Source organism: Athalia rosae, chromosome 3 (genome assembly GCF_917208135.1).
Source record: "Athalia rosae chromosome 3, iyAthRosa1.1, whole genome shotgun sequence".
Lineage (NCBI taxonomy): Eukaryota > Metazoa > Arthropoda > Insecta > Hymenoptera > Athaliidae > Athalia > Athalia rosae.
The window spans coordinates 320,162-339,782 of NC_064028.1; the positions used below are offsets into that span (position 1 = coordinate 320,162).

The 19,621-nt window shown below is 49.4% G+C and overlaps 3 protein-coding genes across 4 annotated transcripts; all 3 read right to left on the bottom strand.

The window, feature by feature from the left end:
- Positions 1–937: 937 nt before the first annotated feature.
- Positions 938–2,972, bottom strand: LOC105685363 (cytochrome b5-related protein-like). The gene is made up of 4 exons (XM_012399374.3): positions 2,349–2,972; positions 2,017–2,284; positions 1,660–1,951; positions 938–1,568 (listed from the first exon to the last, which is right to left on the bottom strand). Exons 1-4 carry the CDS (start codon positions 2,691–2,693, stop codon positions 1,070–1,072), a joined length of 1,404 nt encoding a protein of 467 aa, XP_012254797.2. The 5' UTR covers positions 2,694–2,972; the 3' UTR covers positions 938–1,069.
- A 145-nt stretch (positions 2,973–3,117) lies between these two features.
- Positions 3,118–6,456, bottom strand: LOC105685362 (cytochrome b5-related protein-like). 2 transcript variants are annotated; one of them, XM_012399371.3, is made up of 5 exons: positions 5,850–6,456; positions 4,533–4,956; positions 4,190–4,457; positions 3,816–4,107; positions 3,118–3,722 (listed from the first exon to the last, which is right to left on the bottom strand). In XM_012399371.3, exons 2-5 carry the CDS (start codon positions 4,770–4,772, stop codon positions 3,227–3,229), a joined length of 1,296 nt encoding a protein of 431 aa, XP_012254794.2. In that variant the 5' UTR covers positions 4,773–4,956; positions 5,850–6,456; the 3' UTR covers positions 3,118–3,226. The 2 variants fall into 2 exon arrangements, with proteins under 2 accessions (XP_012254794.2, XP_048508137.1); XM_048652180.1 differs by lacking the exon at positions 5,850–6,456 and adding an exon at positions 5,134–5,788.
- A 1,025-nt stretch (positions 6,457–7,481) lies between these two features.
- LOC105685302 (T-box-containing protein TBX6L-like) lies at positions 7,482–11,190 on the bottom strand. Its single transcript, XM_048651802.1, has 4 exons — positions 11,160–11,190; positions 10,702–11,029; positions 8,436–8,582; positions 7,482–8,348 (listed from the first exon to the last, which is right to left on the bottom strand). The coding sequence occupies exons 2-4, from the start codon at positions 11,023–11,025 to the stop codon at positions 7,482–7,484; spliced, it is 1,338 nt and encodes a 445-aa protein (XP_048507759.1). The 5' UTR covers positions 11,026–11,029; positions 11,160–11,190.
- Positions 11,191–19,621: the final 8,431 nt, after the last annotated feature.

The window sequence follows — 19,621 nt, forward strand, 5'->3', positions numbered from 1 at the left end:
TAATGATAATCCTCGCGTTATTATTATCATCGTCAATATTATTGTTAATATTATTAATCTTATTATTGTTATTAATTCATTAATATCGCGGCATCGTGTACGATAACCATCGGGAAAAAAAATAACAATTGCGCGAAAAACGAAAGATCGAGCACATACGTCGTACGTACGTACGTATAAGTTACACGAGAAGAAAACACTGAACAAGCGCGATTTTTAATGCACGTTTGAACGATTAATTTTATGCACGAGTATTACGCACAAATATCAGTGTCGAGGACAACGAGCGACGAGTGGTAGAAGGAGCTGAGGTTACAACAGCGGCGATTGGTTATTTTATCGTTAGATAAAGAAAATGTATATTAAGAACGAAAGAACAAGAACAAGAACAAGATGCAACGATAACGCAACTGCAATGATGATATTATATAATACCCTATAAAGTAATTTAATTTATAAAATGAAATATGTATTTATTAAAATAAATAAGCAAATAAATAAATCTAAGTACTGAATCAATGAATCCATATCACCGACTTTGCACCTGTACGCGTGGATCCCGCAGCGATCGCGGTATAGGCCTGTACGTTATAATAGATTACAGCTGAGGAACGCGATATCGCCGCGTGACTCGCGGTGATTATCGATCTCGTTGTCGTTGTCGTTGTCGAACGTTTTACTTCCAACGTATCTGAGGGAAAAGTTCGATCGGTTCGACGTCGATCGGACGCGTTTTCCAACGCGATCGCATCGCGGCGAAACGAACGAGCGGCCGAGACCGGGGCGGGGATATATTTTATTACTTGTTTCAATCATCTCACGTACGCACATCACGATTCACCGCATTATTGCACAATTTTTTAACAAACGACGACCGTAAAGGAATAGAAGGGAGGAGGAGATTAGAATCAACTTTGAAAAATAACCGAACGCGCCATTCTAGAAATGAACACGTTATGTCAACTGTATTGTATGATATTATAAAGTGATAATAATAACACATAAAATAAACCATGCTCGTGTTATTATGTATATTTTGCCAAAACAAACCGATCCATACCAATCGCGCTTATCGGACGTTAGGGGTGGTTTTCGGCTCGACGTTGGCGAGCTGCCTGAACTGGCCCTTGGTCAGTTTCCATTGCGTCCACAAGGAAGTATCGACGCCGAACTCTCGGCAGGTTTTTTGGAAGGCTGGCTCGCAGAGGGGGAGATAGGCGTGGTCCACCGTGGGCAGTAGATGGTGGAGACTGTGACTCCCGAAATTCGTCAGGACGAGAAAGAACGAAGTCTCGATTTCCACGCGGTCGCGAACGGCGTCCAGCTGCTCGAGGCCCCAGTCGGTGTCCTCTCGGCGGACGTCCCCGTCGTGGTAAATGTCGGGGTGGTGGTGAGCGGCGTTCAAACCGACGAACGTGAAGTGGAAGCTCCCGACCGTCACTATTTTCAGCCAAATCCAAAGAGCCGACAACGGGGACGCTGCCGCCAGGCACATCAGCACCGGGATAACGAACGGGATCCCGTCTCTGAATTCCGGGCCGTTCGACTCGAAAAATGCACTGTAAAACCTGGTTCAAAGAGTATGTATTGCACGTGTGATTGAATACGTATTCGGAAAATGGAAAATCGGTCGACGAGCTCTGGTGAAGAGAGACTCACCTTTTGAACCCGTGGACGAAGTAGGTGGTCATGTAGACGATCGGAGTGTAGAGCCAGGGAGCGTAACGCGAAATCGGTCCTTTGTCCGCGCGGGGTAGGTATTCGAATACCGGCTCGAACATCGATATCTCGATATCCAGGAGCGTGTTCGTGTACATGTGGTGACTGAGGGCGTGGGTGATTCGCCACTCCTTGGACGACATCGGGCAGAGATCCATGTAGTACATGCGGAACGAGTCCCGTTGGTGGAGGAAGTTGTGTCCGGATATCGCCGTCCACGTCAGGAAGATACCTGGGGAACATGATCGATTGACGAATATTCCGCGGCTTAGCCCTTCGGGTACGCGTTGTGCTCACCACCCCCAACGATGGCGATCCAAGATTCCGTCGCGGCGGCGGTCAGACACAAGAACAACGTCGTCGCGCAGAGTAGGTCCGCGGTGAGATTCGACTTTTTCGACGACCTGTGAAAATTCACGCCTTTGAGGGCTTCTCTGGCGCGAGCTTTGAAAGTCCGATAAAAGCCGTCGGGCTCGAAGGTCAGGGGACAGGCTCTCGGCGTCGCGGCGTCCCGGACGTAGAATTTCGGTAGCAAACGTTCGGCCAATAGAGAGACGTGATGCGCCTGCGATAGGAAAAAATGAAAACCGGTCGGTGATCGAAAAATAAAGGTGACGTTCGAACGGTACTTCGAAGGCCTCGGTGATGTCGGTCCCCTGGGTGAGCGTGATCCATTCCGCACCGCCCGGGTGATTTCTCGCCCACCCGTCAAGGTCGTAGAGTTTGTCCCCGACTCTCCAAAGTCCTTCGGCGCCGTCGTCTTCCCTCTTTCCGCGTAGCCAGCCAACCCCGGTTTTCAACTTCTCGTCGCGTAGGCTGGGGTACTTCAGTCCCACGAGAGTGCTCTCCGCTTTCACGCCCATTTCCCCCGTGCTCGAAGTCCACGCGAATATAATGCAACCGAATCGAACGTCCGACCGATATTTCGAATAGCGGGGAACTGACAACGAGCTGACGACGAGATACCAGCGCATCCGAATCCAAGATCCAGTGAGATGCCGGTGTCGACGCCAAGTAGGGGGTAAATAAAAGCGAGCGGATTATAAAAAGCAGCGCCGATAACGAGGATATTTGCGTGGCTCGACGCAAGGATTCGAGACACCGCGGAGTCACGAGTGACCGATAATCTCCACCGAACGAAAGTTGGCGTGTCGTACCGATACGCTTTCTGTGTCAGTTATCTCGACCCCGCGATAGTCCCGTACAGCCGCTTCCAATACAATGAGACGTCGTGCGGTGTCAAAAGGGCAGCGGTGATTTTTTTTCTCACAATTTCTTGGAAAGATAAATAAAAACCAAGCGAGGCAACGCTTTCTTCGCAGTGAGGAATCTACAAGGAGCGATATCACGAACCGACGCTGACGATGTCGCGTAAACAGATCGAAATTATTATCTCAACCCGTTTGAACTCATTTATTCTATGAATCTCGGTACAAAATAGACGAGCAACTTCAACAGGCGAGTAGATAACAATTGACGATGAACGGAGAAATGGAAATTTCGGTGATTATCGGGTGCTCGGCGTCTTCTTTGGCCGATTGTTGGCAAGCTGCATGAATTGTCCCTTGAAGAGTTTCCACTGCGTCCAGAGGGAAGTGTCCACTTGGAATTCTTGGCAGGTCTTTTGAAAGGCCGGTTCGCAGAGGGGAAGGTAGGCGTGATCGACGGTGGGCAGGAGGTGGTGGAGAGAGTGAGTTCCGAAGTGCGTCAAAACCAGGAAGATCGAAGTTTCGATTTCCACGCGGTCGCGGACGGCGTCCAACTGCGCGAGGCCCCAGTCGTTGTCTTCGCGATGGGCGTCCCCGTCGTGGTAAATGTCGGGATGATGATGAGCCGCGTGGACGCCGATGAGGCCGAAGTGGAAACTGGCGACTAGCATGATCCTCAACCACGTCCACAAAGCGGTGAACGGCGAGGCGACCGAACACATCAACGCCGGGATCAGAAAAGGCGCGGCGTCTCTCATGTCCAGAGTGTCCCACTCGAAAAATGTGGAATATATCCTGTGGAGGAGGGGGTGAAACGGAGTAAGTCGCGATCGCGTAGCTCGCAAAGTCTGTTTCGGGACGAGGTATTTTCATCGCAGGTTTACGCACCTTTTCAGCCCCTGCTGAAAGACGATCGCCGTATAGACCACCGGGGAGTAGATCCAAGACGCGAAACGAGGGATGAATTCTTTGTCGGGATCGGGTAGCCAGGACAAAAACGGTTCGAACAACGTTATCTCTATGTCGAGCACGGTGTTCGTGTAGAGATGGTGGCTGAGGGCGTGCGTGATCCGCCACTCTTTCGAGGACATGAACGTCAAATCGAAGTAGCACATCCGGAAGGAGTCCCTCTGGTGAAAGAAGTTGTGCGCCGCTACGCTCGTCCAGCACAAGAACATCCCTGGAAAAAGTGAGCGTTGCCACGTCGAGTATCACGTCTCTCTTCAAATGTACGCGTGTACTTGGAATGGCACCGCACTCACCACTCGCGACGATCGCGATCCAGGACTGCGTTATCGCCGCGGCCAGACAAAGGCCGATCGTCGTTGCGAAAAGCGAATCCGCGATGAGGTTCGAGGTCCGCGACGACCTGTGAAAGTCCACGTCTTTGAGGGCTTCTCTGGCTCGAGCTTTGAACGTGCGGTAAAAACCGTCGGGCTCGAAGGTCAAAGGGCAGGATCTCGGCGCAGCAGCGTCCCGGATGTAGAACTTTGGAAGCAAACGCTCGGCCAAAAGAGAAATGTGGTTCGCCTGCGGGTGATCGACGGTATTTATCAAAATCCACGTCCGATGGAAATGTAAATGCGAAGGTCGCGCGGCACGTACCTCGAAGGCTTCGGTGATGTCGGTTCCTCGGGTGAACGTGATCCACTCCGTGCCACCTGGATGATTTCTTGCCCACGCGTCAAGGTCGTACAATTTGTCTCCGACTCTCCAAAGCCCTTCGGCACCGTCGTCTTCTCTCTTACCGTTCAACCATTTTACTCCAGTTTTCAGGATGTCGTCCCTCCCGGTGGGGTACTTGAGGCCTACCAGGGTGCTCTTCACTTTTTTCCCCGCTCCCATCTTCGTGGAATGATAACCGCACGACCAATCGTATCGCCGTCGTTTCTACGATATTTCAACGAATTTTGAAGATCCCAGCGTTCCGGACCCCCATCGACGACGGACCGGCGGAAAACCGAAGGTGAGCGCGAGCAGTTGCAGTTTAAACTCGGTCGTAGAGCGTGGCTGAGAAACCGAGTTTTGCCTGCACGCAGGAAATAGGTGAAAGGTCGATTAATATCCATACATTAACATCGGTACAAAGAACACAAGGCGAGCACCAGACTGCCACAACGAAGGTATACTCTTAAAATAACAATTAACTTCGACGGGATGTAAGCCGTTCGAAAAAAATACGAGCGATGTTTGTTACGACAAATACCTTATGAAGTAATTCGTACATCGTCGCAACTGATACGAACACGTGCGTTTATTAATATTCGTACAGTTAATGTTCATATCCGATGTGTTCGTACGATACGTCGAAAGAATACCGACATCGCGAGCGTGAGTTACACGAATTGACCTTCGGTAGCGGGTGTAGGAGAAACTGGTTTCCCAAAAGTCGAGCAGTTCTCAATGGATGTGTTTACAAAATGTGAGCGGAGAAAAACTTTTCAAGGTCAAGTTCGATCGGTCTCGGGTTCCCCCGAGGCCCGGGTGCGGTTAATTTGACCGAATTTCGCGACGTCCGTCATATCCGATGACAATGATAACTGGGATTAAAAAAAAAATTCAGAGGACCGAAATGAAAATTGACAGAAGTAGAGTCGGAGAAACCGGTAAAATCGGCATAAAAATATTGCGACTCGCGTCAGCGATTGTCCCACCAGCGCGGCCGGTGTATGACTCGGTTATTTTCACGGTCAATCTACACGACGTACTCGGCGTAATTGCACATCACAAAAAATGTGCGTGCAAGGTAAAAGCCACATTCACGGCACGACGATTTCCGAGCGTAATAACAAGCGAACGGATTCATTTTATTAAAACTGAAGTGAATCGATTCAACAGGAGGGAATTCTGCGTAGACATAGCAGAGGCACCGACGATTCAACATAGCACGATTGAGTCAAAGCGAATTTCAGAGCCCTTTACCTTGATAGGACGACGGTTGCGGTACGTATATGTAGATTATACCGTAGCGGGCTTCGGGATCCGCGACAATTCGATCGTGATGTATCTCTGCGACGCGCTCACGCTTTTTAGATAAAATTCGATCGGTGATACGGATCTGATATTTTTAAGATATCACTGCGGAGTCGATCGCTTCGTCGCTTGTGTATTCCTCGTCGTTGAAACAGCGTACGACGATCGTTGCGAGTGTGTAGAATGATACTTCGATCGCTTGGATTCAATGAACCGTCAGCTAAGATTACAAAACTGGAAAATTTCAACGAGAGCGAATCGTACGTATCGTTGATACGCGTACGCATTCAACTTCGGATGAACTCGAGGCGATATCGCTCACAGATTTCACTCCCTTGAACGAACAACACTGGCGATGATCTCCGAAAATTGGAGTTTCGATAAGATAGCGAAAGTGTGCTGGTTATTTTGACGACTGACCACGGCGAACTAATATGAAACAGCGATCGCGAGAGTTGGATCAAGACCTTGTCTGCGGTAATAACCGAGTCGGCCGCTTTTTTGGATCGGTATAAACGATTACGATGCCGTGAAACGGGTTTCCATAGGACCCCGATGCAGTTACGCGTGCGGCAGAATTGACGAAAGAAAGGTCAATGTAACCTGTTAATTATTCGATTGCTGACCAAATTCCGAATATTAATTTTGCCGCCGCAATACCAGTGATTTAGCTGTAGCGGGTATTTCTAAATTTTATCGATAAAAATATGACGAAAACGGGACGGTTTCTCAGCATTGAGAAATCGATTCAACAGCGAGCGGATGCCAAGAAATTGCACAAATTCCAAGGTCGGCGGGATAGTCTCGTTTCAAATCTTACGTAATTTTGGTAATTATTTTTTTCACGCATAAATCTGAGGTGTATGTAAATATAGGCCTAACGCCAAGCGGTTCAGCGTAAAAATTTGTTGCTCATTTCGCTCATTACTTACCAGAAATTGATAACGAACGAACATTGTGGAAATATTGCTTTATTATTTTTGTTTCAACGAATAATAAAAATTAAATGAAAGAGAAATAATGGTAATAGAAACTGTCGTCACCTATGAATTGTGACTACACCGATAACAGTGTTACGCTCGCTTGGGCTTACGATTATATAGGTATGATAATAATTATTATTGCATCGGTTGATTAATAATCACTATCACGAATCAATTGTTAATCAATAACTGTCAATATACCTGTTTATCGTTACAATATATGTATAAGTATACGTTGAGGAAAAGTACAGGTTTAAAACACTTCCGTGAGTGCGGTAATCCTATTGCGTTATTTACAACTTATTTATACACTCGAACGAAATAAGTTCGTGATTCCTAATCAGTACTGAAATGTCGTGAGGAGAGAAAAAATATCGACGCCATAGTGATGAATTGCTACCGACGTGATTGTACAATTCGAATGATATTTTACAGATGATTGTACGGTGCTTGAGTCTTTTCAATAATACTATAACTAGTTTTATTAGTCATTCGTCGTCGCTTATTGAACTTGGACTCGCGCCGCGGTAAAAACAATTGGAGAAGGAAAAATCAAAATTGCGACGGTTCGAAGAAGTTTCGTAATTATCGAACGACTTCAACTGGAGGAGGACGACGCTCCATCGGCGGAGGAGGTAGTCGGCGAATGGGCCGGGGGCGTGCCAACGGGGGAGTGAAGATCGAAATGGTACTTGAGACCTTGCCCTCGTACGGCTGAACAAGGGTGCGGCGATCCCCGTGATCCCGCAAAGGGTCCCGCGGCGGCTAATCCAGCCGCAGCTACGCCGGCGAAGGGGATTTGGAAGGCCAAATTGTGCAACTGGTTCATGTGACTCATTTGACAGTACTGTTCGTACTGCATCCGATGATACCGATGCTGGAGCTGTTGAATCCTCGCCAATTCGATGGCGGATACTTGGAGATGAGCGGGGAGAATATGGCGTGGGTTGATCGAGGGTTGATTCGATCGTTGCGCTCTTCTGCTGCTCTGAGGGGACGCCGCCGGACGACCGCTCGAGGGGGAAGATGATTTTGGAGAGGATCGGTCGGCTCGATTCCTCGCGGTCTCCTCGTCGGTCCACGGGCGATGGAGTCGCGGTTGCGGTGCGGGAACGTCGAGCTTTTTGTTCGGCAAAAGCGGGGGGCTCGCGCTCCCGGAACTGCTGACCCCGCTGTCGTCCAAACTTCCGGTTTCGCTCGCCGCCCGTTTCGCGCGTTGGGATTCCGTCGCCTCGTGCTCCAGGCGAGAAGGTGTCCGAACCACGGACTCCGATTCCGAGCAGGAAGCGTTGCTCTCCTCGTCCTCGTTGAAGGAACCCGAGTCCCCCAGACGATCCGCGTCCAGCGTCGGATCCGAAGGACCCTCGAAGGTGTGCAGCTTCCTTTTGCACCGGGATTGGCCCGTTTCTCTGAATCCCTTCGCGAAGGGGTTGTTGTCGATTTTCAACTTGGTGATATTCTCGTTCTGCAATACCAGGAGAAGTGGCAAATTAGGACAATCAGGTGTGATCGAGCGCACGCAGAATGTCGATCGTCGGACCAGGAGACGTACCTGATAAGCGGTGACCGCGATGAACTCCGTTTCCGGGAAACAGAACGACGACGCCGGCTGAGTGAAAATCGACGTCAGTCTCGCGATGTCGTCGCATCTAGCGATCCAGATGCGGGGAACGTACTTGTGCATCGAGGTGAGGACGACCTGAAAAATAAAATTCCGTTCAACATTGGCAGACGGTTCGATCCGACGAATGGTGCAATCCGATAAGTTCGGAGGCGAGGGTTTCCCGTTGCATTCCCGTAGTCGGATCGCCGCGTAGGGGGCAAAATAAAATTGGAACACGACGGTTCCCTAAATCTAGACCGCCGGTTTACGCGCGGCTCGTTGTAACCCTTATTCCAGGAATCGTATTTATTAGGCGGTACGTTCTCTGTACAGCGCCACTTTGCGCCTTGGTAATAAATTGATGCGCGCATGTGGTGCGACCGCCGTACCTAACATATGTCTCAATTAGGCTTATTTGAAAATTGAAAGTTAAATGCGGGACGACGTGGAGTACAATAGTATCTTTCATACGTGCTGCGGCTTCAATTCCGTATAAAAGTCGTTCAATCTTCTCCTCGATAATTAAAAACTCACGGGCGTTGCAACGTGAACGGAATCGGCGATAAGAGAGCTCGTTAATTTCCCCCGCAAAAACCGAGTTCAAAATAACGAAAACGAGTGGGAGAAACGAGGAATTGGGAAAAGGTTCTCGCAGCTGCGGTCTACGAGGTGCGTCCGCCGCAAGGAACCGCGCTCCTCGCAATCCCCGCAGGGGTTCCGAATCTCCGGAGCAAAGTATCTGGAATAAGTACGAGCCGGGTATCGATTACAATTTAGAGAGTCTTCCGAGGCGTGTTAAATTCTTTCTCGGGGTTCGAAACCGCAGAGGGTCGGCACCCTGTTCGGTGCAATTTGCAAATATGCGGCATACCTCGAGTACGGAGATTAAAAATCCCTCTCATTGTTAGTCAAGCCAACGGAGAGAAAACACGGAGGTGATTGGGGTAGTGCAACGTTGACACTCCGCTTATAATTCCAACACTATAGAATTCATCGGCGACGGCGGATTACGACAGTTTCAACAACAGTTGGCGGGTCAATTGCAAAGGCGAATGGGGATTACAATAACGGCTATAAAAGGGATTGGGTTAATCGGGTTAACAACGCCTCCTAATTATTAACCGCTGCAGCCTGTAATGGCGGTGGGAGAGGTAAGAAAAGCGATCCTCTTCTACGCGGACGCGAATCGCCAAAACTCCGCACGACACTCCGAATTGTTTTCTTCACCTCCGGAGATCTCGAGACACGGATCCCGATATCGGGAAAAAAAATATAGACGGTGTCTTTTCCGTTGACGCACAATATCGGAGTCCGCCGGGCAGTCGGTCTCGCGGTGAAGAACCTCCCAAGGAATAGAAGAAGGAAAGAGAGGATCGTGAGTCCTCGGGAATCCTGAGAATCGCGCACCTACCGCAGTCCGCAGCGCATAACGTACGCAGAGATATCGGTTGCGGTGCGACGTGGGTAGCTGGCAGAAGACCGTTTATCTAAGACGTTCGTGTTTGGACAGCTTCTTGTCTAGGTGCTTGGCTGCGGTTTCGGGTTACGAGGGAAACATGTCGGACACGGGAGTCGAGCATGGGAGGTCGTCCCCGCCCGGGTTCATCCCGAGGGAGTCGGAGGACCGTCGGAAGCCCTAGCGGCAGCGGACCATCCGGCGCGAGGAGCACGTGTCCTTTGGACCACCGCTCAAACTCCGTCGCTCTTACGGCGGAGCACATGGTATCGTTGAGGAGAAAAACAGATACCCCCGTGAAAGAGCGATAGGGAATCAAGTGCGGCGTGTTTCTGTAAAGGTACAAGGATCGGCTTCCCGCGATCGTTCCACGGTTTATACGAGCCTTCACTCCGTTCTCCGATCGACGATAAAATCGGTAGCGAGTGGCGAGTAATGGTCATCGGGCAAATTAATCGGGAGTTGAAACGGAGGTGTAGAGACCAGAAGGAGAAGCGAGCTGGGGGATCGTCGGGTCTTATCTGCGCGGCAGCGGGTATAACGGTAGCTCTAATGCTCCCTCGGATACGAGGCGGAGCTGCTCTCTTACCGTCGCGACAAACGACGTTTCTTACTCTTGCCGCCGATCCCCGAATCTCCGACGTTACCGAAAACCGACCGGGAGATTCCACGCGGAGAATTTATTGCCCGGTTACCCCGCCGAGAAATCGAGCGAAGACGTTGCGCGCGTATCACGATTCAGGTATACCGTATACTCACGTTGCTGTGATGGTCGACCGCGTTGTTGGTGAGTTTCAGTTTGTTGAAGCTGACGGGATGTTGCATCCAATGCGACCCGGTCGCCGGACTGTCGGGGTGAAGGTAAACCCTCCTGTTGAAGTGGGGCTGGGGTTCCGCCGGTCCGGCCGATGTCCACCCCCTGGACCCGACGGTTCCGCCGTTTTCTCCTCCTCCTCCTCCTCCTCCTCCTCCTCCTCCGACGTACTTGTGACGGCGACGTGACGCCGGCGCTACCTCCAGCAAAATACAATAACGCGCGCGACGTTCCAGACCCTCGATTTGCAGCTGGAGCGAGGGGAACATGCGCCTGCAAAAATGCAAACAACCACTTCAAATGACGTTAGGTAATGCGTCTGGAAAATACGTAATTATTCGAAAGGCCGGCGATGGTCGGTCGGCGCCTCGAAAAATTTTCAAACTTGGCCAACGCTAATTACGGAAACTGTCCGGACGCGGGCGACGCCGCCGACTAGGTAAATCCCTTTGTACAGCGTCCGATTAGCTTTTAAGTCGAAACGCTCGCGAGCCGCCAGATAAGGCGGTAGCCGAGTGTAATAGGTGAAGCGCGATTAGAAGTTTCCCAAATTTAACGACCGCGATACCTGCGACGCAGGAGAATGCCTCGGCCCGAGGCGATACTGTTTAAAATCGACGCCGCGCCGCAAACGTACGACTCCCGGGGACTTTGTACGTCCGACGCGCACATCCGATACCCACGAAGAAATATCAACCGAAAGTCGACGATGTTAAATTCCGGCTGAAGCTTAGGCTGCGGGACGCAAGTGCAGACCAGACGACGCCTCGCGCGATGCCGTAAACGCTAATTACCGACTAGCGCAAATTGCTTATTGCTGTAGCGCGGCGTCGCATCGGTAGCCAGCAGCTACAGCGTAACGTAACGACGGGTCAACGTTTCCGAGTGCGATAAATTAGTTTTTCGTTTTCTGGTTGCCGAACGTAAGACGACGCAACGCGACGGGACATTCCGCTAAAAGGAGGAAGTGACACCAATAACGGCTACGAACCCGCGCCGGGGCGATTAGAATTTAAGTGCGATGCCGATCGCCTTATCAAGAGTGCAAAGTGGTTCCTGCACGACGTCGAAGTGACAGTCGTCCGGTCCGCGCACCGGAAATACCAGAACAGATCGGAAGATTTCGGTCGTTGTACGACCACTGGAGGGAAAGCGATACACGCGTCGAGATAAAACGAACTCGCAAATTCGTCCGAAAACGAAAGACCGAAGGCCCCCGCCCGATTCTCGGTGTCTTGCGATTTTTCCAGAGTCGAAGCGGGCGGAAATTCCTCGGCGCGGATAGAGTCGTTGAGACAACCCTTTGATGTTATCGCCGAGAATTCACTCGGCAGTCCAAACATGAAGTGCGGCGAATAAGCTCACGACTTATCCGAACTTCGAGTCAACTGGAAGGGCCCCGAAAAGTCAATCCCCCCCGTCGGACGGACGGACGGACGGACTTCCCTGCGTATTTGCTCGCGTAATTACAGGACTTGTAGACCGCGGTATGCTTAGGACTCGGGGAGCCAGCTGCAGATTCTCACGTTGAAAATATCCCATGAAGTATAGGGAATGAAACTGCACTTAAACGCTGTTCAAATACGACGATCTATTTTTTCCTTTTTCCGTTTTCTTTGACCTGAATTTCGGCTCGCTGTCCAAAATTCGGGGACGTATGAGGGATACGGCCGTCTGTGACGGAGAAAAGCAAATTCAAAAAATAAAAAAAAAAACAAAAAAGCAATGACGAGAACGAGCCAAGTGGCACGACGCGGAGATAGGCCGCCCGTCTCGAATCTCCGATCTTACATGCAGCGTCTGTCCGACGTACGAGTAGCACGAGCCGCAACGTTACAAGATAGCGGTAACGGATAATTATTTTATCTGCCACCGTGCAGCTGGTGGTACAGCTTCTGCTGCCGCTGTCGTTCTCGCTTTATCTATCGCAGAGGAAAAGCGCGTGCTGCCCGAGTTGACGGAGAAAAAAAAGCAGAGGAATACCGATCTTCGACTCTCCGGTTATCCGTCCATTTTTCTCCTCGCGACGAGGGAATTTTGGCGCCTCGCCATCGCGCGAACGGCGACCGGCACACGTGACGCCGCGCGACGTACTTCCAACGGATATAACGGATTTATTCGAGTGGCGAAAAATTGTCCCACGCCCGAATGCAAAGTTGGCGAGTGACTTCGGACCCCGACGGGTTTACTTTTCCTACCGGCCTATGGAACGACTTGGCAAAGGAGACCTTCGACCGACTCGTATTATACTCCAACTTTGCCTAGACAAGACTCGGTTGTTAAGCACCTTTGACGCCCACTTGACGGCGCCTGCACTTTAAACGGGCAACCGAAACGGCGCCCCTCGCATCGATTATGAGGATTTTTTTTTACCAAGGATACGTACGTACGTTGCGCCGCACCTAGTCAATTTCTCTTATCGAGGAGATCCGTTGTTCTCTATCTTATCTTTACTCCACGAGCAGATTCCGCCCGGAGCAAGAAACGATGAACAAACAAACGAGCGAATCGTTGAAATGAGAAGGACGTTGAGCAGATGCGGGGGAAGCGAATAAGGAGAGGGAGAGTTCGAGTCGGGAGGATAATCCGTGTCCAGGAATACCGATCAGTTGCGATCGCGGCGGCAAGATGTTCCGAAGCGAGATGTAGGTATTTGGACACGTGGTAAACACGTGGGGTGCGAAATAAGCGATGACACGGTTTTATTGCGGGGTCCGAACGGAGTACCGAGAGTCTCGACTCGCTTCCTCTACGTACCGCAGGTAGGGGGAAATGGGCGAAAGAATATAACGGGATAATGGTATGCGCGGCAACGGCGTTGTATGTAAAATGCGGGACTACGACAACTTCGAAACGGTAGAAGGTTCGAATCTGGCCCACAGATTTTAGGACTTTATTCATCTCTGGGCTATTGCTATATACGTATAATCGGTATTGCGACCGATGGGAGATTTCGTAGAAGTTGTAATCTGTCTTCTCCCTGGAGTGGGCATTGTAACTTCTGATTTTTTTTTCACCATCCTGCGGATATATCTATCAACGTTACTCTCAATTTCCGCTTCCTCGCACCCGTGATTCCAGTTATTCTCCATTATCGCCGCGATGAAATTAACAAATCTAATTTCTCGTAACACATCCGCTATCTTCATTCCTGCGAAATCGTACAACGTCGCCGATAGGTATGCGAGGTATGTACGGGGCGCTACGGAAAGTGAAAAAAAAATAACCAAAACCAGATCTCCGTACGCATGGGCATAACTGAACCAATGTCGCAACGGAGACGCATCGCGGGTGTGTGCGGTTTACGGCAAATACACGGATCCAACCTGTCCTTTACAGCAGTTGGGTTCGGCTTGTCTACACGCTTGTAAAAGGCGTCGTGAAATCGCACCGAAATACGAAAAAGTTCTCGTCGCAACGCGGCACGACTGTTACGTCCCCGAAGATCTTCCCGCAGATAACCCGCAAAGGGCTTCGATGTGTATACCTATACAAGGTGCCGTGCCTATGATCCCAAACTTCGAACTCTAAAATCTACGGTGCCCTGTGCGAGACAAACGACCCGCTCCACGAAAATACGTTTCGGAGATGGACTCGCGCACCGAATAGCGAAGGTACCCGCAATTTACTTCCAATTTAGCTTTCTTGGAACTAATTACATATTATACTTGGTGACTCGGTTCCCGCCTCGTTCACGCGCCATTCGTCGAATTGTATTCCGGTCTACTTCGTTTCCGGATTACCCCCAAGAACGGAAATTACTCTGAGAACTGTTCTGCGATCTCTCCGCGTGTATACGTTGGAGACTTGAATGCCTGGCGAACGTGGAAGAATTGATTATCCTTATACTTCCGCGTGAAAAAATTGAATTCTATTTGAATCGTTCGAACGACTGTTTTCCCCGCATGTATTTCGATCTCAGATATACAAATCCGTCGATTAAATAAGGCTCCGACTGATTCTGAAACCTATACCGATTCATCTCAAATTATTCGCCTTTATGGAGCCGATAAATGGACGATAACTCGATTAATTTTATAGACAGATCAATTCAGCTTCGAGATTTCTCTGGTTGAAATACATGGGAATAGCACAGGAAACCCAAAAAAAAAAAAAAGATGAAGTATCTGAAAAATTGATCGTATGGCACTCTTCTTACGTATTTTGACTTCAGGAATCCAAATTTGAAAGAAAAATTAATCTATTTCTAAAATTGACCGAGTTATCGCCGATTTTCAGCTTTTTGGGGTCAAAAATAAAAAATTGATTTTTTGATCTATCTTAATGTAATTTGAGCTCAGAAATCCGAATCCGGAAGAAAAATTGATCTATCTTCAAAAATGACCGAGTTATCGCCGAATTATCGCATTTTTTGGCATAAATCTGAGGATATCTCGAAGGGAAAAAATCGTAGCTCAATTTGGACAACGGATTCGTGTTCCTGAGGTCAAAATACATAAGAAAAGTGCCATACGATCAATTTTTAAAAATAAAAATTTTTGGCCAAAATTTGAAAAAATCGTAAGGGGTACCCCTTGGAAAAATCTCAAAATTTGACCAAAAATTTTTATTTTTTAAAATCGATCGTATGGCACTTTTCTTATGTATTTTGACCTCAGGAACACGAATCCGTTGAGAAAATTGAGCTACGATTTTTTCCCTTCGAGATATCCTCAAATTTATGCCAAAAAATGCGATAATTCGGTGATAACTCGGTCATTTTTGCAGATAGATCAATTTTTCTCTCGGATTCGGATTTCTGAGCTCAAATTACACTAATATAGATGAAAAAATCAATTTTTTATTTTCGACCCCAAAAAGCTGAAAATTGGCGATAACTCGGTCAATTTCAGAGATAAATCAATTTTTCTTCCAGATTCGGATTCCTGAGGTCAAAATACGTCAGAAAAGTGCCATACGATCAATTTTAAGAAATAAAAAATTTTGGCCAAAAATTGAGATTTTTCCAAGGGGTACCCCTCTGGATTTTTTTGATTTTTGGGCCAAAAATTATTTTCTTTCAAATACGCTGCAGTGCAACAGCGAAGGTAGCTTCGGTTACGATTTCTTACGTCTGGTCTAATTTTTTCTAGAAAAAGAGGAACATGAAAATAGCAAAATCAAAAGAGGAGGTAATTTTTGACCACCGCGGGAGAAAAATGTCCCCTATAATACACCTACTTAAAGAGAGATAGGGCAAATAATTTCGGTATGCGGTCCCAGCTGGTCATCGACGAGGCATGCGACTGTTGGTCGAAGAATCGCTATTGGTATGTATGAGTGCGTATATGTATACGTATATCGTACATAGCGGTGGCGGACCGCCGGTCCTAAGACAAAGAAAAAGCAGTTTTAGGCGCCGGCGACGGTCCGTCCGTCTTGGCTACCCCGTCGGGGTTGTTCCCGAGCGGTTTCTTCGCTGCCTCCACGCAAGTCCCCAATTCCTTCGGGCGACCCCCCATCGGCAACTCGACTCGGCGCGTGGGACTGATTTCGATTCTCCGCTACGGGCATCCGTTCGACCCCCTCGAGTTCCTCTCGTGATATTCCTCAGCGCGATCGAGCTACTTGCGATCATCCGTAAGGATCCACAACGATCCCCCGGATCCCCCGGATCCCCCGGGAATTCCGAGAGCTCGCACCCGCGTGCGAGCGACCGAGTGAAATTAATTATCATCGCGTACAACCGACAACCGAGGAGTAAAGTCGCGTTATTCGCATTCCGTCGCATAGTTTTGCAACGTGCGGAACTGCAACGTGTTGCACTCCCTGAGCGACTTGAATCGCGCCGCTGCGGAGGGGGGCGTTATCTGTAGGATGGTGCGGTGGTAATTAACGTGTTTCACCAAATTTTCGCGGTTGGTCAATCTCAAAGGGACCGCTCTCGGCTGGTAGTGAAAAAGGAAGTTTTACGCTACGCAGCCCGCACCCCGATTCCTCAGCCGAGAAATCAACCATGCGTGCTCGGTGCTGGTCTCGACGTCGCCACGTAGGAGGGTACGGCGCGTCCCGACGGCGCGACGTCGTTTTATGGAAAAGAATCCGCCGCGACGGCCTGCTGTTCGCTGCCTCTGCAGACGTTGCGCGGGTACTCAGACCGAGCAGCTGAAGGGTGGGTCGCGTCCGTGACGCGCATCCTTTTGATTTTCACCAAACGCGACGCTCCGGCGTAATTATTTCACCGCTGCGGAGCCAGACGACGACGTACCGCAAGTTCCTGGATACGCGCGGACCTGATGCGGGAATCGCCGCGATTCGGGAGGGAAGAGATCTATTTCCCCTCCGCACGGCGTCGACGCTCGGCGCCGCGTGAACGATCACGCCCAATGGGAGAGACCGAGTATCGGTTACCCGGACGGCTACCGAGGTAATGAGGTCAGCTTAGGTTTCGGGGATTATGCCGACCTTCCCCTCCGTAACGCGAATTAGGGGAAGATTTTCGTCCTCCAACGGGAACCGCTGTCTCCTTTTTTTCTCTCTTTTTTTCCTCATTTGGTTTGTCGCCATTTAGGTATATATATTTTCATTACTCACCGTCCCAATTTCGTGATTATCATTTCCGTAGTTTCCGCATGGAATTGTTGCCAGAGTTTGGCGTTCTGAAGAGAGACCGTCACGTCGCCGGGAAGGGTGGGTCCGGCGCCGGGGGTCGGCGGTAAAAGCCATCCGTTATTCGCCATTTCTTCTGCAATATGCAAAAATCGAGAATATTTAGCCCGCGGAGGGACGAGATAAAAAAATTAGAAGAAGAAGAAGAAGAAGAAGAAGAAGGAGAGGAGACGTTGCGAAAAGAAGAAGAAGAAGTTTCAGCCGTCGGTGGTGCGGGAGGAGGAATCGGCTCCTACCGCTCGCAGCGTGGTACCGGATTATCCGCGCATCGCACAAACACCGCCGAAAGAACGAGCGAATAGAAACGATGATCGGGTGGTGTCTTTCCACGTGGACGCACGAGTGGATGACACAAGTGCAGTGCGAGTCTTCGGCCGCAAGCATTTCTCTCCACCGATCTGGCGTCGTCGACGACCCTCCGGCATTGTCCTCTTTCAAAAGCAGCAGATAACGATTCCACGGATGACCGCGCTGCGGTCTCTTTGATCTGTACGAGGCAGCGGATAACGTAGTCGGAGGAAGGTGGACCGAATTGAAGAGCGAAAAAAATGATCGGTGCAGGTCGCAGCTTTGCGACAAACGTACGAAGTAGAAGATTCGCTCAAAACAACGTTGTGTAAGTCAGACACGGGAAAAGGGTTAATTATGTTTTGCAGGGCGATTTCAGGAGTGAAAAATCCGGACTGAACGACGACCGCGGCGTTCCAACACCTGTCTTGTACCAAAGGTTCTTCCCGAGTCGCGCGACGACTCGACGCGCGGCAGATAATCACCGAGTTTCAACGGCAGCGTAACAAGATTGAAAAAGTGGAGAGAGCTTTTAGAGCCTGAATTCGGGATCCCGAGCTAACGAACTTATAATGTGCAGGGGCGACTGCCACGCGGCCCTCCTTTCCTTCCTCCGTTTCGATGCGACGTTTATCAAACGGACTCAACCCGTAGAAACGAACACCAGAGGAAAACAAACAAACCATTACCGCTGCAGCGTTCGAAATTATAGGTATACCCACACCTCCTCCGGAAAAGACTATGGGCTGCAGGAATTGAATATTGTACAAAAGAATCGGCTGCGATTTCTTCCTGAAAATCATTAGACGATCACGGGGTTTTACCCCCCCCCCCCCCCCCCCCCCCCCTATTATGCGGTTTTTTGGAAAAGATATTACGTATACCTAGAGTAACGAGGTATAATCGAAGTAACTATTCACTATGTATACATAGAGCGCGGCCTGCAGTTATGTAGGTGGTTGCGACACGTACATAATAATTACCTACTGCGACAGAAGCTGTCATCTTCTGAAAGAGACGAAAAAAGAAAGGTGGTTGTTTGTTTCTTGTTTACCATTTTTTTTTTCTAGTCTCTGCCCCGTTAGCGTAATAACTATAAGTGCGACCCTCCATTAGGAGAAATACCAGCGTCGCACTCCGGCGTTTTCATCGTCTCTAAGGGGGTTGCACGTTATCTAAATTCTATCTCGTTGACGCGTTATTAGCGACGTCGCGACGCCGCATCATGCTGCGGTAATTCAAATATGCTCGTTTATAGTCCGAAGTATATGGTAACGAAGACGCGAAGTCGCAACCGATCGTACGATATTTTCATGCATCTACCGAATACTCGTACGTTCGTAAAAATGCTATAGAGACTCGTGCACGAATTGAGCAACATCTGCTCCACCGCGACGTTTTTACTTCGTACGAAAAGGTGAAATAAGAAGGTGGTGCTCCGCGGAGGCTCGCATTATGGTCGTTAGTTTTTTATTCCTAATGGCATAAAGATGTTTGTCTTTCACTGTTTGACTTGGTGAAAAAACGGAGGAACTGGTAATGGCGCAGCCGAGATTCGTATTACGGTGGAGAACGAACGCAAGGGTGCATTTAGCGTGAGAGAGAAACCGAGCTCGTGAGAAAAGAAAATAAATTGGGCGCAACGTCGTTGACGCTCGCACGATACCGATGGCGGATCGTTGGAAAAAATTCACCGACAAATAACATCGATCGGCGATCTCGTCTCGAGATTCGCAGCTCGAATATTCCCACCGATGGGATGGGGATGAAATAAAATACGAACCCGGATGATGATGATGTTGCGTGATATTGTGCTGCCTGTAGAGCATTTGATGATGAAGTTGAAGTTGAGTGTGAAGAACGTTTGCGGCCGGTGGAAACCTGCTCATTTCCAAAGGTGATATCAGGCTCATCGTTGACGAACGGTAGGGGAATTTTCTCGCGGCTTATTTATCCGACGCACTTGGT

What these genes read in the sequence shown, in the direction of transcription:
- LOC105685363 (XM_012399374.3), bottom strand. Translation starts at nt 2,693, where the DNA reads ATGCGCTGGTATCTCGTCGTCAGCTCGTTGTCAGTTCCCCGCTATTCG. An exon ending in GATCGCCATCGTTGGGGGTG is followed by an intron (nt 1,952 to 2,016) that starts GTGAGCACAACG and finishes CATGTTCCCCAG; the next exon opens with GTATCTTCCTGACGTGGACG. An exon ending in TTCGTCCACGGGTTCAAAAG is followed by an intron (nt 1,569 to 1,659) that starts GTGAGTCTCTCT and finishes TCTTTGAACCAG; the next exon opens with GTTTTACAGTGCATTTTTCG.
- LOC105685362 (XM_012399371.3), bottom strand. Translation starts at nt 4,772, where the DNA reads ATGGGAGCGGGGAAAAAAGTGAAGAGCACCCTGGTAGGCCTCAAGTAC. An exon ending in ACATCACCGAAGCCTTCGAG is followed by an intron (nt 4,458 to 4,532) that starts GTACGTGCCGCG and finishes GATCACCCGCAG; the next exon opens with GCGAACCACATTTCTCTTTT. An exon ending in GATCGCGATCGTCGCGAGTG is followed by an intron (nt 4,108 to 4,189) that starts GTGAGTGCGGTG and finishes CACTTTTTCCAG; the next exon opens with GGATGTTCTTGTGCTGGACG.
- LOC105685302 (XM_048651802.1), bottom strand. Translation starts at nt 11,025, where the DNA reads ATGTTCCCCTCGCTCCAGCTGCAAATCGAGGGTCTGGAACGTCGCGCG. An exon ending in CGGTCGACCATCACAGCAAC is followed by an intron (nt 8,583 to 10,701) that starts GTGAGTATACGG and finishes TTTATTTTTCAG; the next exon opens with GTCGTCCTCACCTCGATGCA. An exon ending in TCGCGGTCACCGCTTATCAG is followed by an intron (nt 8,349 to 8,435) that starts GTACGTCTCCTG and finishes CTGGTATTGCAG; the next exon opens with AACGAGAATATCACCAAGTT.